At 44.0% G+C, this 16174-nt stretch overlaps 1 protein-coding gene across 2 annotated transcripts in view; it reads left to right on the forward strand.

Moving 5' to 3' along the window:
• The first annotated feature begins 315 nt into the window (after positions 1-315).
• Positions 316-16174, forward strand: part of LOC106578545 (integrin beta-1) — a 35971-nt gene continuing 20112 nt past the window's right edge. The window contains exons 1-2 of one of the 2 annotated variants that reach the window (XM_082965656.1): positions 316-664; positions 14880-14946. In XM_082965656.1, coding sequence (XP_082821782.1) covers positions 629-664; positions 14880-14946 — 103 coding nt within the window. In that variant the 5' untranslated portion in view covers positions 316-628. The remainder of the gene's footprint in view (positions 665-14879; positions 14947-16174) is intronic. The other variant, XM_082965655.1, reaches the window with a different exon arrangement.

The raw sequence follows: 16174 nt of genomic DNA on the forward strand, positions 1-16174 counted from the left end.
GACCAGGTCTCTTGGTTCCCGAGTGGCGCAGCCGTCTAAGGCACTGCATCTCGTACTAGAGTCGTCACTACAGACCCTGGTTCGATTCCAGGCTGTATCACAACCGGCCGTGATTGGGAGTCCAATAGAGCAGCGCACAATTGGCCCAGCGTCGTCCTGGTTAGGGTTTAGCCCGGGTAGGCCGTCATTGTAAATAAGAATTTGTTCTTAACTGACTTGGCTAGATAAATAAAAATACAAAATTATCGTACATAACGTTAACTGTAATAGAATATGTGCGTTTCTGCATTTCCTGTGGAGGCGGGGCTTAGCTTCAGCGGAGAGGATCTGCGGACTTGTCTCATAATCTAATTTGAAAATAAAAATAAGTTCACGCGGCAACGGGAATATACTAAATATATATATTAATTAAATACGCCAACACTTTTATACAACTAAATCGTAGACTGTATTTTTCTCTTTAATCAATGGAGTAACTGAATAAGGAATGACCTGCGTAGGAGTAGTGAATTGTCTGTGACTTTTCGCAGGAGGAGAAAGTAGCTCCCGTTGCCAAAAAGGCAATTGTTGCGGTGTCTACGCTGGGTAGCGGATCACGACTGGATTCTAAAGAGGATACGTTTACTGTATGTATGTTGCCTTGGAAATAAATCACGCCGATAAGGTAAATATAATTGTATGAATCCTGTTTTTCATCCGTTCTTGATTTACTCTCCAATACGTCTATGCATTTTCCACATGACTGAAGGACTTGGATGATGGATATCTTAATGACAGTTCGACTTCTACTGGGGGGACTAGTATAACTCAAGGTGTCATAAAAAACAGCCCCTTCTAGAGGTCTTCATGGATTCACCTGTACCCGAATCCCCGGGACCGAGCGGGTCCAGATCCAGAATTACAAATATTGTCAAGGGTCTGGGTCGGGTTCTAATATGATTGGGTATATGTCATTTTAACTCACTTGTCCGGAAGGACCCGTACAGATCCGAACTTGACTGCTGCAGTAGAGAGAGAGTAGTGATGGGTGACTATTTTTGAAAGGATATTTTTGGTGAACGTCAGAACCGAATCGCATTGGTGAAAGAGCCGTTCATTTTTTTGCGTGCTGCATTTTAAGCTCAAAACAAAATAATTATCCAAAGAGGGTGAATCCTCTGCAGAAACAATAGACAATAGGGAGAGCGCACCAATCTGGTCCACAGTGATTTCTTTCAGTGCGTAAAAGAAATGTGCATGGCTTTAATCATTTGGCAAGGTAAATATGCATTTGAGCATGCATTTCACAATCTGACATAATGGTAGCCTGCCTTTTTGGCTTTACATTGGGGGTTAAAAATAGTTCTAGTTCGATTTTTAAGCATTTTGAAGGAAGAGCTGTTTGGGAGCCAAGTGAGCTTGCTCTTTTAACGTGAACGAAGCCAAATGATCCGGAACACCGAAAATATTCAGAATGCCCATTGCTGAGAGAGAGAGACAGAGAGAGAGCGAGAGAGACAGAGAGAGAGACAGAGAGAGAGAGAGAGAGAGAGAGAGAGAGAGAGAGAGAGAGACAGAGAGAGAGAGAGAGAGAGAGAGAGACAGAGAGAGAGAGACAGAGAGAGAGAGAGAGAGAGAGAGACAGAGAGAGAGAGAGAGAGAGAGAGACAGAGAGAGAGAGAGAGAGAGAGAGAGACAGAGAGACAGAGACAGAGAGAGAGACAGAGGGAGAGAGAGAGAGAGAGACAGAGAGAGAGAGAGAGACAGAGAGAGAGACAGAGACAGAGAGAGAGACAGAGACAGAGAGAGAGAGAGAAATTGTATAATTGATGCTGCATGTGTTGCTTTTCTGGAGAGTGGCCGTATAGCTTGTTGTCAGCCAATCATAATTTAATAATTTAATCAATAATTTAGCCCAAACAATTACCTCTTCCCCTACTGTATTTATTTATTTTATTTATTTTGCTCCTTTGCACCCCATTATTTCTATTTCTACTTTGCACTTTCTTCTACTACAAATCTACCATTCCAGTGTTTTACTTGCTATATTGTATTTACTTTGCCACCATGGCCTTTTTTGCCTTTACCTCCCTTATCTCACCTCATTTGCTCACATTGTATATAGACGTATTTTTCTACTGTACTATTGACATTGTTTGTTTTACTCCATGTGTAACTCTGTGTTGTTGTATGTTGTCGAACTGCTTTGCTTTATCTTGGCCAGGTCGCAAATGTAAATGAGAACTTGTTCTCAACTTGCCTACCTGGTTAAATAAAGGTGAAATAAAAATAAATAAAAAGAATAATCATAAGTCATCAAAGCGGCAATAGGCTACAGTCATAGAGCCGCCGTGTGTGGCAAAAGTTAGGAGATAACTAATCAGTGGAAGATGGAATTAGAAGTTAAAGGAGGAGGATAGGCTACAACGTCCAAGAGCCAACAGGTAGGCTTCTACTTAATATTCTGGAGTAGCCTCAATTAGCTAGCTTTTCCCAGTTTGATGCAGTCAAGACAGGTACTACGTAATCATATTGGATGATACTCACAGTAGTAGCCAACACACATGTAACAGTATAGCTTCAGTCCCTCTCTTCGCCCCAACCTGGGCTTGAACCAGGGACCCTCTGCACACATCAACAACTGACACCCACGACGCATCATTACCCATCGCGCCAAAAAAGCCACGGCCCTTGCAGAGCAAGGGGAACAACTACTTCAGGTCTCAGAGCGAGTGACGTCACCGATTGAAACGCTATTAGCGCGCACCACCGCTAACTAGCTAGCCATTTCACATCGGTTACACACACAGCACGGCCCCTGGATGATACTCACAGTAGTAGCCTACACACACAGCACGGCCCCTGGATGATACTCACAGTAGTAGCCTACACACACAGCACGGCCCCTGGATGATACTCACAGTAGTAGCCTACACACACAGCACGGCCCCTGGATGATACTCACAGTAGTAGCCTACACACACAGCACGGCCCGTGGATGATACTCACAGTAGTAGCCTACACACACAGCACGGCCCGTGGATGATACTCACAGTAGTAGCCTACACACACAGCACGGCCCGTGGATGATACTCACAGTAGTAGCCTACACACACAGCACGGCCCGTGGATGATACTCACAGTAGTAGCCTACACACACAGCACGGCCCGTGGATGATACTCACAGTAGTAGCCTACACACACAGCACGGCCCGTGGATGATACTCACAGTAGTAGCCTACACACACAGCACGGCCCCTGGATGATACTCACAGTAGTAGCCTACACACACAGCACGGCCCGTGGATGATACTCACAGTAGTAGCCTACACACACAGCACGGCCCGTGGATGATACTCACAGTAGTAGCCTACACACACAGCACGGCCCCTGGATGATACTCACAGTAGTAGCCTACACACACAGCACGGCCCGTGGATGATACTCACAGTAGTAGCCTACACACACAGCACGGCCCGTGGATGATACTCACAGTAGTAGCCTACACACACAGCACGGCCCCTGGATGATACTCACAGTAGTAGCCTACAAACACAGCACGGCCCGTGGATGATACTCACAGTAGTAGCCTACACACACAGCACGGCCCGTGGATGATACTCACAGTAGTAGCCTACACACACAGCACGGCCCGTGGATGATACTCACAGTAGTAGCCTACACACACAGCACGGCCCGTGGATGATACTCACAGTAGTAGCCTACACACACAGCACGGCCCGTGGATGATACTCACAGTAGTAGCCTACACACACAGCACGGCCCGTGGATGATACTCACAGTAGTAGCCTACACACACAGCACGGCCCGTGGATGATACTCACAGTAGTAGCCTACACACACAGCACGGCCCCTGGATGATACTCACAGTAGTAGCCTACACACACAGCACGGCCCGTGGATGATACTCACAGTAGTAGCCTACACACACAGCACGGCCCCTGGATGATACTCACAGTAGTAGCCTACACACACAGCACGGCCCGTGGATGATACTCACAGTAGTAGCCTACACACACAGCACGGCCCGTGGATGATACTCACAGTAGTAGCCTACACACACAGCACGGCCCGTGGATGATACTCATAGTAGTAGCCTACACACACAGCACGGCCCCTGGATGATACTCACAGTAGTAGCCTACACACACAGCACGGCCCGTGGATGATACTCACAGTAGTAGCCTACACACACAGCACGGCCCGTGGATGATACTCACAGTAGTAGCCTACACACACAGCACGGCCCGTGGATGATACTCACAGTAGTAGCCTACACACACAGCACGGCCCGTGGATGATACTCACAGTAGTAGCCTACACACACAGCACGGCCCGTGGATGATACTCACAGTAGTAGCCTACACACACAGCACGGCCCCTGGATGATACTCACAGTAGTAGCCTACACACACAGCACGGCCCCTGGATGATACTCACAGTAGTAGCCTACACACACAGCACGGCCCCTGGATGATACTCACAGTAGTAGCCGACACACACAGCACGGCCCGTGGATGATACTCACAGTAGTAGCCGACACACACAGCACGGCCCGTGGATGATACTCACAGTAGTAGCCTACACACACAGCACGGCCCGTGGATGATACTCACAGTAGTAGCCTACACACACAGCACGGCCCGTGGATGATACTCACAGTAGTAGCCTACACACACAGCACGGCCCGTGGATGATACTCACAGTAGTAGCCGACACACACAGCACGGCCCGTGGATGATACTCACAGTAGTAGCCTACACACACAGCACGGCCCGTGGATGATACTCACAGTAGTAGCCTACACACACAGCACGGCCCGTGGATGATACTCACAGTAGTAGCCTACACACACAGCACGGCCCGTGGATGATACTCACAGTAGTAGCCTACACACACAGCACGGCCCGTGGATGATACTCACAGTAGTAGCCTACACACACAGCACGGCCCCTGGATGATACTCACAGTAGTAGCCTACACACACAGCACGGCCCCTGGATGATACTCACAGTAGTAGCCTACACACACAGCACGGCCCGTGGATGATACTCACAGTAGTAGCCTACACACACAGCACGGCCCCTGGATGATACTCACAGTAGTAGCCTACACACACAGCACGGCCCCTGCTAGAGCGTCGCCACGTTCTCCCTCTTCTCTTTCGCGCTTTATCAGCTATGGTTTTAATAAAGTAGTCTATCTAAAAAAATTAACCTTTCTGCTTCTTCCCTCACTCGAATCGGACCTGGTCATGATCCAGCCAGGTCTATACGGAACGGGTATATCCGTTCGGAACGGATCTCTATATTTAAAACATTTATTTATGCATATTAGCTCCGGATGGGAAAGCCCCAGGTCAATTTCGGACCCATGAAGGCCTCTACCCTGCTTCCCAATGTAACACTCCCATTGTACTGTAAAAAAAACACACACACACACACACACACACACACACAATTAAAGCTGCAATGTGTCATTTATTTTGCGACCCAACAAAATTCACATAGAAATGTGTGTTATAGATCTATCATTCTCTTTGAAAGCAAGTGTAAGAAGCGGTATATCTGTTCTATGAGAGCTATTTCTATGCTTCCCATTCTTAAGTTTCTTTTGGCGTCTTTTACTTTTTACTTACTGGAAATACAATATTTTTGGTTATGGAAAATTATATTTCACAGCGGTTTAAATGGTACATTTTTTCTGTACACTATACTTTGTCACAAACTGAAATTAGGCAAACTATTACAATTTTGCAAATAAGAAATGGCTGAGCGATTTCTGCATAGTGCATCTTTCACTCAAAATAATGTTTACGACCACAAATAACAATAATTGTAGTGACCCTGTGTTTATAAACGTGGATATCGACTTTGCCACTTCAGCATGCTTTTGTGGCACTGTAGATACCACGCAAGGCCACAGGCCTTTGGTTGAGGGTTGAGGGTTTGCCAACCATCACGGACGAGCTCACTCTCCCTGCCTGTTTCATTGAGAAGGGTGCAACTGCAGCGCGCAATTCGGGGCATTCCTGCATATGGGATTCCTGCATCTGCAGGAACCCCTCTTTATACTTCTATTGGTCCATTGTTAAACTATGACTCCAATATATAGGCAGGAGACAGGGGTGCAAGCATGAAGATGAAGATGTCTCTTTCCATTCATCAAATGTCCGCTGCACAGTTTGGATTGAATAATTGATTAAATTTGTCAGTAAAAAAAATACATATTCACACAGCACAAAGATTTTAAAAAGTGACCAGGATTGCACCATAAAGCCGAGGACTTATTTCCATTGTGGTCCCTATTTTCATTTTTTTTTTACATACAGTGATAGAGATACAGAGATACAGACAAAAATAGGCTTTACTGTTCACACAATAGCCAGCTTTTGACATTCTTTTTAAAAGTGGTTATGTTTGGCTTTGAGTTGATGTGGTAGTTTGTTCCACTCAACAGCGCCGGGATATAAAAATGTGTTCTTACCAGATAGATTCTTATATTTAAAACAGAGAATATTAGAGGCTCTGGTGTTATGCTGGTGGATATCTTTAACAAATGAAAACTAGTTGGATATCCCGGACTCGGGGCTGAGTCCGGGATAATTCTGTGGACCAAACCAAGTTGAATTAATGCTATCCTTTTTTTCCACAGATAGCCAGCCTAGCTGATTAAAACGCTCAACCTCCAGATGAGTATGAGGGGGAAGTTTAAGTACAATTGTTACAAGCTTGTTTTGGCTGGTCTGTAGCTTATTCTTTAGACATTTGGGGCTGCTGGTGAACCGTGATGTGCAGGCATAATCAAAGTGACACTGGACTAGCACACTTGCCAGAGTCTTTAGGGTGTCTTTAGCTATTGGAGACAGATTTTCATGTTAATATTCTAAAATCTGCATAAAAACAGTAAGTGCACTTTCCCATCAGAGTTGTGTTTCCATCTAATTGACTTGTTGTGGATAGAAGTCTGTGCATAAATAAATAGCGCACATAAAAATACAAAAAATAACTCAATTCAATGGGTTTCCATCGCATTTTCAAGTCTAGGCCTACTAGTTGTTTTGTCACTAAAAAATGTTGCGTCGGTATAGCGAATGTGCTCACTCTGGTATTGGCACGTGCCCTCTAGCCAACAGCTCACAGATACATCATCATGTCACCAGAATAAGACCCTCGATATTTATTGAAAGGAACGTCATCACCATGTACTTTCACCACCCTGTGAAGTTCATCATAACACAACATATCATCGTGTGACTCCAAGTTTACTTCCATATGATGGTTATTATAGCAATATTTGAGCATAAAAGCGCTTCCACCACTATTTCTCGCATAATTAATTTTACAGACACAAAAATAGCCCACCTTGTTCAGCGTATTTAGTTTTGTCTACATTGGGGGGGGGGTCAGATTTGTACTTTACTCTCATATAAAGGTTGGATGAAAATCTGGTTAATGTCAAGCCATTTTGAGGATGCTGGAATGATATTTTGGACAAATGTGCGCATGCCTACAGGATATTTCTGATGTACCTTAATCAGATTAAAACATTGACTGGTTGTGTTTATACACATATAGAAGGTAATACATTTTAAAAGTTAAATGACAAATATTTAGGCAATATTAAAGATGCGCAAGGAATAGCCTCTCGGATTGGAGAGGACTCAGAACGCGCGTTAAGCTTTCCTGAATAACTGGGCCTGCTGGGAGCATATATGGCCACATTATTATAGGACGACTTGGGAGAATGATGATCCACAACAGACAGCGTATCTCAGTATCTGAAGTTAAAATACAGCCAGACTGGGCCTGCTACTCTGCCTTTCTAGAACTAATAAACTGTCGAGAGTAGACACACAACTGATCCAAATGGAATGATACTTTCAAATCACAGGGCTTTTGCATCATCATTCAAATGACATTTTCACTGCAGCCTAGAGTAGAAATCTGTACTCACTTGAAAACAATAATGCAATTATTCATTGCATTGTGGTGTTGTAGGCTAGTCTAGGTAGGATTATTCTATTGTCCCTAAACGAGAGCAATAGTGGGAGCTTTTTGAGCTGCGTGTCTCATATGTTTACTGTTCTTTCATGCGCAGTGACGCACCAGCCTCTCTGCTGCCTATGAGCTATTCCTATTTGTTATTGTGGATTCATATAGAAAATGTATGCAGCTTTGAATGCTTTTATGTGTGGTATCATTTGTTACCCTGTTGCGGATCTGGACAAATGATCCACCTACCACTATTGTGGTAGGATGGCAGGTAGCCTAGCGGTTAGAGCGTTAGGTGAAAAAATCTGTCTGTGCCCTTGAGCAAGGCACCTAACCCTAATTGCCCGTCTACGTCACTCTGAGTAAGAGTGTCTGCTAAATGACAATACATATAAATGTAAATATAAATGTATTGTCACTATGACTAGTGGATAGAGGGCAAGATAGAGAGTTAGACTGGTAGATTGCGGTATAGTAAAAGTTAGCACACGGAAAAGCGTAGTGCATAAGGGACCTTGATATAGGGGGAGACACATTCAAGCAGATGAGGAAATTTGGTTAAGATGGAATACATTTTTATAGTAAAACCTGCAAAAAGGGCAAATGTAAACCAGGGAAAAAACACACTGCCCAATGGAAAAAAAAACACACAACCCTCCTCAAATTAAAAAAAAAAAGTTTGACAAATTAAATGTATTTATAAAGCCCTTTTTACATCAGCCGATGTCACAAAGTGCTATACAGAAACCCAGCCTAAAACCCCAAACAGCAAGCAATGCAGATGTAGAAGACAACCCTCCCTTATTTTAGACACGCCCACCCCGGTAAATTTCTAACTGTACCTTATACAGATTTCTAGTTTTTCACAGACAGAGACAGTAGGATCTTGGCAGTCTTCGAACTTGGACCAGAATAAATATTTTGAGTGGAGAGGAGAGGGAATAATTGTTCCAGATGGATCTCAATCTGTCTTCTTTTTGAGCGATGATGGAAAGGTTGAATTTTCATAATCGCTAGTACAGATAAATATGTTTTGGGGCAAGATATTATTTTTTAAATAGTGTTCCAAACTTCATTTTATTTGACGATTTTGCTTTATTTTTCCTATTCAACAACAAACATGTAATTGTCATGTTTCCTGTAATGTTGATGTTGGACGTTTTTGTAGATGCGTTGCCTAGGTTACCTTGCTTGAGACCCTACAGTGGGCTCAACTCTAGGACCACAGGCCTATAATAGATAATATACACTATAGTTGGTCATGGTTGAGGGATGAAGAAATCAGCTCCTTGGAATCTTATACAAGTTGGTCTGTGTCAAATTGACAATAAGGATGCTATGGACTAAAGACATGCAGCTGCTTCTGTTTATGGTCAGCATCACATTATCTAATGTGTGGTGGTATTGATCCTTGAGTGAGGGGTTTGTGTGTGTGTGGGGGGGGGGGAGTAAACGTCTTGATGAGATGTGTTGGCGTCATGACCTAAAGATAACATCAGGGCTAGCTGTGTCCCAAAGAATAACACAGCCTCTCTCCCACCCTCTCAAATCAAATCAAATTTTAGTCTTGGTAGCCATATGATTTGGTGTTCAGGAGTCTTATAGGGGGTAGAAACTGATTAGAAGCCTCTTGGACCTAGACTTGGCGCTCTGGTACCACTTGCCGTGCGGTAGCAGAGAGAATAGTCTATGACTTGGGTGGCTGGAGTCTTTGACAATTTTTACGGCCTTCCTCTGACACCGCCTGGTTTAGAGGTCCTGGATGGCAGGAAGCTTGGCCTCAGTGATGTACTGGGCCGTTTGCACTACCCTCTGTAATACCTTGCGGTCGGAGGCCGAGCAGTTGCCATACCAGGCAGTGATGCAACCAGTCAGGATGCTCTCGATGGTGCAGCTGTAGAACCTTTAGAGGATCTGAGGACCCATGCCAAATCTTTTCAGTCTCCTGAGGGGGAACAGGTTTTGTCGTGCCCTCTTCGCGACTGTCTTGGGGTGCTTGGACCATGTTAGTTTGTTGGTGATGTGGACACCAAGGAACTTGAAGCTCTCAACCTGCTCCACTGCAGCCCCGTCGATGAGAATGGGGGTGTGCTCGGTCCTCTTTTTCCTGTAGTCCACAATCATCTCCTTTGTCTTGATCATGTTGAGGGAGAGGTTGTTGTCCTGGCACCACACGGCCAGGTCTCTGACCTTCTCCCTATAGGCTGTCTCGTTGTTGTCGGTGATCAGGCCTATCACTGTTGTGTCATCGGCAAACTTAATGATGGTGTTGGAGTCATGCCTGGCCATGGAGTCATGAGTGAACAGGGAGTACAGGAGGGGACTGAGCACGCACCCCTGAGGGGCCCCTGTGTTGAGGATCAGCGTGGCGGATGTGTTGTTACCTACCCTTACCACCTGGGGGCGGCCCGTCAGAAAGTCCAGGATCCAGTTGCAGAAGGAGGTGTTTAGTCCCAGGGTCCTTAGCATATTGATGAGCTTTGAAGGCACTATGGTGTTGAACGCTGAGCTGTAGTCAATGAATAGCATTCTCACATAGGTGTTCCTTTTGTCCAGGTGGGAAAGGGTGGTGTGGAGTGCAATAGAGATTGCATCATCTGTGGATCTGTTGGGGCTGTAGTCAAATTGGAGTGGGTCTAGGGTTTCTGGGATAATGGTTTTGATGTGAGCCATGACCAGCCTTTCGAAGCACTTCATGCCTACAGACGTGAGTGCTACGGGTCGGTTGTCGTTTAAGCAGGTTACCTTAGTGTTCTTGGGCACAGGCACTATGGTGGTCTGCTTAAAACATGTTGGTATTACAGACTCGGACAGGGAGAGGTTGAAAATATCAGTGAAGACACTTGCCAGTTGGTCAGCGCATGCTCGCAGTACACGTCCTGGTAATCCGTCTGGCCCTGTGGTCTTGTGAATGTTGAACTATTTAGAGGACTTGAGGACTTGTGAGGCATCTGTTTCTCAAACTAAACACTCTAATGTACTTGTCCTCTTGCTTAGTTGTGCACCGGGGCCTCCCACTCCTCTTTCTATTCTGGTTAGAGCAAGTTTGCACTGTTCTGTGAAGGGAGTAGTACACAGCGTTGTACGATATCTTCAGTTTCTTGGCAATTTCTCGCATGGAATAGCCTTCATTTCTCAGAACAAGAATAGACTGACGAGTTTCAGAAGAAAGTTATTTGTTTCTGGCCATTTTGAGCCTGTTATAAAACCCACAAATACTGATGCTCCAGATACTAAACTAGTCTAAAGAAGGCCAGTTTTATTGCTTCTTTAAACAGCACAACAGTTTTCAGCTTCCCTAACATAATTGCAAAAGGGTTTTCTAATGATCAATTAGCCTTTTAAAATGATAAACATGGATTAGCTAACACAACGTGCCATTGGAACACAGGAGGGATTGTTGCTGATTATGGGCCTCTGTACGCCTATGTAGATATTCCATAAAAAATCTGCCGTTTCCAGCTACAATAGTCATTTACAACATTAACAATGTCTACACTGTATTTCTGATCAATTTTATGTAATTTTAATGGACAAAAAAATTTGCTTTTCGTTCAAAAACAAGGGCATTTCTAAGTGACCTCAGAATCTTGAACGGCAGTGTATATATACACATATAAATACATACATATACACATTCAAAACTTACATATACACCTACAAAACGTACATATACACATACAAAACTTACATATCTTTAAAAAAATGTATATTACCCTCCAACCCAACCACCCCTCCCCCGATTGGAGCAAACTCGTAAACAACAACGCTTAGGCCTGTATTTCCAGCTTATACATACTACGTACATTTTATGGACACTGTTTTACAGCAGTTCTATTGTGTTTGTTTTTACTCCTGTCCTTCCTCTACCCTCAACCTCTACCATCTATTTCTGATGTCCATCTGGTTTGATTTCTATTTTCCATATCTTTCAAACTGTGCTCTTTCACGAAAGTTCTTAACCTTTATACGTTTTACGGTATAAGAAACTGATTCTTAAGTTACTAATGGAGTTTAAGATGTAACTCCTTAAAAGCAATAATGTGTCTTAAATAGGGGTTAGTACAGTACCAGTGTTTTGGTCTACATATCGTTCTGTCCACTAGTCCCTTTCCCTCTGACAGTGGAGGACTTGAAGAGCATTCCTGTCACCAGCTGCTAAACTTCATAGAATAGAAGCAGCCCTTTTGTTTTTCTAACTTGACCCCTCGCTGGCATTCTAAAGGCATAGTTTCACACATAATGGTTCCCTGGAACTCTGTGCTGGACCAACAGAGGCTGTGGTTTTGGTTCTGTCCAGAGATCACAGATGTTTATTCTATCTGGTACAAAGGGTTTTCAGGGCCGTTTGTACACATTGTTGTTGTGTGGAGTTCAACTACTTTGCAGAAGCTTTTAGCTAAAGCAAAAGGCTGCCTTAATCTCTTTCTCTAAGACATTTGTTTCGTCAACAACTCATCAATAACTGAATTATAGTCAGCCAGTCAGTCAGTCAGAGGCCCTAGTCCATCTGATCTAATCTGGGGGTTGAAGACAGGCTGTCTGTCCTGCTAGGCTCTATATAGAACATGATGGGACACACACACACACACACACAAGGTGCCAAGGAATGCTTCACTCAACACCATACAGTACTGACTGCCAGAACTTATTTCTCACCACGTACAGTGCTGAGAATGCAGCAGCAATCTTTTGCAAGATTTAATTACATGTATTGTTTTACAAAACATACACATACAAACGACAACATACAGACGCGCACAGCACCCTCAGTGCAGTAACTGTGTAGTGTTAGCTGTCATTGACAGGCCAGGGGTATATATTTTGGTCATTTGACAGCTTCCCACCACTGTAAAATGGGGGAGAATTCCTCTTGAGCTTCCTCATCACTAGCCCTCCTATCCTTAATGTAAACCATGTGCATTGATGTTAGGACAGCATGCTGGTGATTAGCAGTTCTGTGTTGGATGGATGGCCTCAGTAGAGAGACAATGCAGAGGATTGTCCTGTAGCCTACCAGCTGAAGTCTGCATCCCAAAGGAATAGGATGCATGCCTACTAAACTCGCTAGGGTTGGTCTGTTGTACTGAGACAGGAAGTTTCTGGTAAATTCTCCACATTGGTGCACTCTCAACCCCCTTCTCCACCTTAGGGGATTGTGTCATGGATGTATCTTCTCCATCAGCATAATAGCATTGTCCACTCACCCATTTCAATCAATCAATCAATAAAATGTATTTATAAAGCCCAATGTCACAAAGTGCTATACAGAAACCCAGCCTAAAACCCCAAACAGCAAGCAATGCAGATGTAGAAGCACGGTGGCTAGGAAAAACTCCCTAGAAAGGCAGAAACCTAGAGAGGAACCAGGCTCTGAGAGGTGGCTGTGCCGGGTTGAGATTATAACAGAACATAGCCAAGATGTTAAAATGTTCATAGATGACCTGCAAAGTCAAATAATAATCACAGTGGTTGTAGAGGGTGCAACAGGTCAGCACCTCAGGAGTAAATGTCAGTTGGCTTTTCATAGCAGAGCATTCAGAGTTAGAGACAGCAGGTGCGGTAGAGAGAGAGTCGAAAACAGCAGGTCCGGGACAAGGTAGCACGTCCGGTGAACAGGTCAGGGTTCCATAGCCGCAGGCAGAACAGTTGAAACTGGAGCAGCAGCACGACCAGGTGGACTGGGGACAGCAAGGAGTCATCAGGCCAGGTAGTCTTGAAGCATGGTCCCAGGGCTCAGGTCTTCCGGGAGGGGAGAGGGAGAGAATTAAAGGGAGCATACTTAAATTCACACAGGACAAGACAGGAGAAATACTCCAGATTTAACAGACTGACCCTAGCCCCCTGACACAAACTATTGCAGCATAAATACTGGAGACTGAGACAGGAGGGGTTGGGAGACACTGTGGCCCTGTCCGACGATGCCCCGAGACGGGGCCAACCAGGCAGGCCATAACCCCACCCACTTTGCCAAAGCACAGCCCCCACACCATTAGAGGGATATCTTCAAACCACCAACTTACTACCCTGAGATAACAGCTTCTGTTAAAGCTGTACTACTAAATAGAGTTGAAACATTGAGGCTGATTTCTCTCGGCTATCTGTAAAAGGCCTGGTTATAATGGGAGGTAATAAACTATCTGATGGCAGGGAGGCAGAGGTCTGCTATTCTCAGTGTGTCACAGGATAACAGTCAGGAGTTAATTCAATAAAACAACCTCCTCTCACATGGCATTCTTCTTCCTTCACTAGCCTGCAGTCTCCCCTCCCTCTCTCTCTCTCATTCTTTCCTTCTCCATCACCCTCCCTCCTTCCCTCCCTTCCTCCCGCCTGTAAATAGCCGAGCTAGGGTCCATAGGGTCAAAAGTCTTCCTGCCATGTATATCGATCCCCATCCGGTACACACACACACACACACACACACACACACAACCTTTGACGACTCAGGTCAATGAATCATTCCCCGTTTTACACTCAGTCCCCAGCTCAACCCTCCTTAACGACAGGGAGACTAAATACACTCTGGCTTCCCTGGCTAAACGGACCATTAGAGAACCACAGCTTACATGGGACCATAAGGAGAGTAATGGCCCACGTCATGAGTTAATACAGTTACTGATTATATCTGGAATATATAGGGGTCAAGACCATGTGACCACCTGACCAGGAAGAACTCGGGCTCTACGGCTTAATCAGTTAACTGGTCCTTTTTGTCAAGGGAAGGAAAATGTATGCAATAGGTCACCAAGCCTAATGCATTATATGGTACTACATATGTAAATACATCCACAACGTCTGTCTTCTATGGTACAAGAAATGTAAACAAAAACACAGTATTCACCGCCACCTTTATTACTGTATCCCCACACATTTTATTTTTTTCAGATGGACCTGAAACTACTTCTGATTTCAACGTTGTTAGGAGTCATTTGTTACAGCAGTGCTCAGCAAGGTAAGATTATTTTCACATTCATCTTCTGCACAACTACCATTCCAGTGTTTAATTGCTACATTGTAATTACTTCGCCACCATGGCCTATTTATTGCCTTAACTTACCTCATTTGCTCTCACTGTATATAGACTTTTTGTTTAATTTTGTTCTAGTGTATTTATGACTGTATGTTTTGTTTATTCCATGTGTAACTCTGTGTTGTGGTATGTGTCGAATTGCTACGCTTTATCTTGGCCAGGTCGCAGTTGCAAATGAGAACTTGTTCTCAACTAGCCTACCTGGTTAAATAAAGGTGAAATAAAATGAATATGGAAGTTTCAGTAAGCAAGGCAGAAACTTGAGATAGGATGGAAAATGTATTTTTTCCATCCTATCTCAAGTTTCTGCCTTGCTTACTGAAACTTCCACCTTGTTAGACAAAACCAACAGTAACACCAGTATTCTGTTTGTGTACACTGACTACACAGTACATCATCTAATCATAATATATTTCTACTAAACCGCATCATAAATATACAGTACAGAATAGTGATTAACTGCCTGATGTTCCATAAGGGTGAGCCGACCCCAACTGAGAATGTTGCTGTATTGTAATGATGTCATTTGCCAGAAGAAGAAGCAGCTCCACCTACACTGTAAACCCCAAGACATTTTTTACTCAAATACTTCAAGTAAGTTGATCTCAAAGTCAATGAAAAGTCATTATTTCTTAAAATGTTTAAGTTGTCCTGACTCAAAACTGAACAAGCCGACAGCAAACATGTCATCCCACACAAATGATGCAGTGCCCCCCCCCCCCGTTGAGCAAATTGAGATTGTGTGTGACTAACACATTTCAGTTAATTACTATAGCTCCCAGTTTAGGCCAATCAGTGTAACTTTCTAAATGCCGTATCTCTGTGGCAAGACACGTCATCCACCCAAGTTTCGTCAAAATCGGGCCAATGCTGTCTGATGTGTCACAGATCCACAGTTCCCTCCCTGATTTCATTGTGGGGGACAATGAGAAGTCACATCAACTTTTTATTTATGACAACAAAATCTACTGCAGGTAGATTAAAAAAAGATAAAAAAATTAATATCTGTGTTTTTGCATGTACAGTGCATTCGGAAAGTATTCAGTCCCCTTGACTTTTTTCACGTTTTGTTACATTACAGCCTTATTCTAAAATGTATAAAATATTTTTTTTCTTCATTAATCTACACACAATACCACATAATGACAAA

The sequence above is a fragment of the Salmo salar genome, chromosome 19 (assembly GCF_965601325.2).
Source record: "Salmo salar chromosome 19, fSalSal1, whole genome shotgun sequence".
Lineage (NCBI taxonomy): Eukaryota > Metazoa > Chordata > Actinopteri > Salmoniformes > Salmonidae > Salmo > Salmo salar.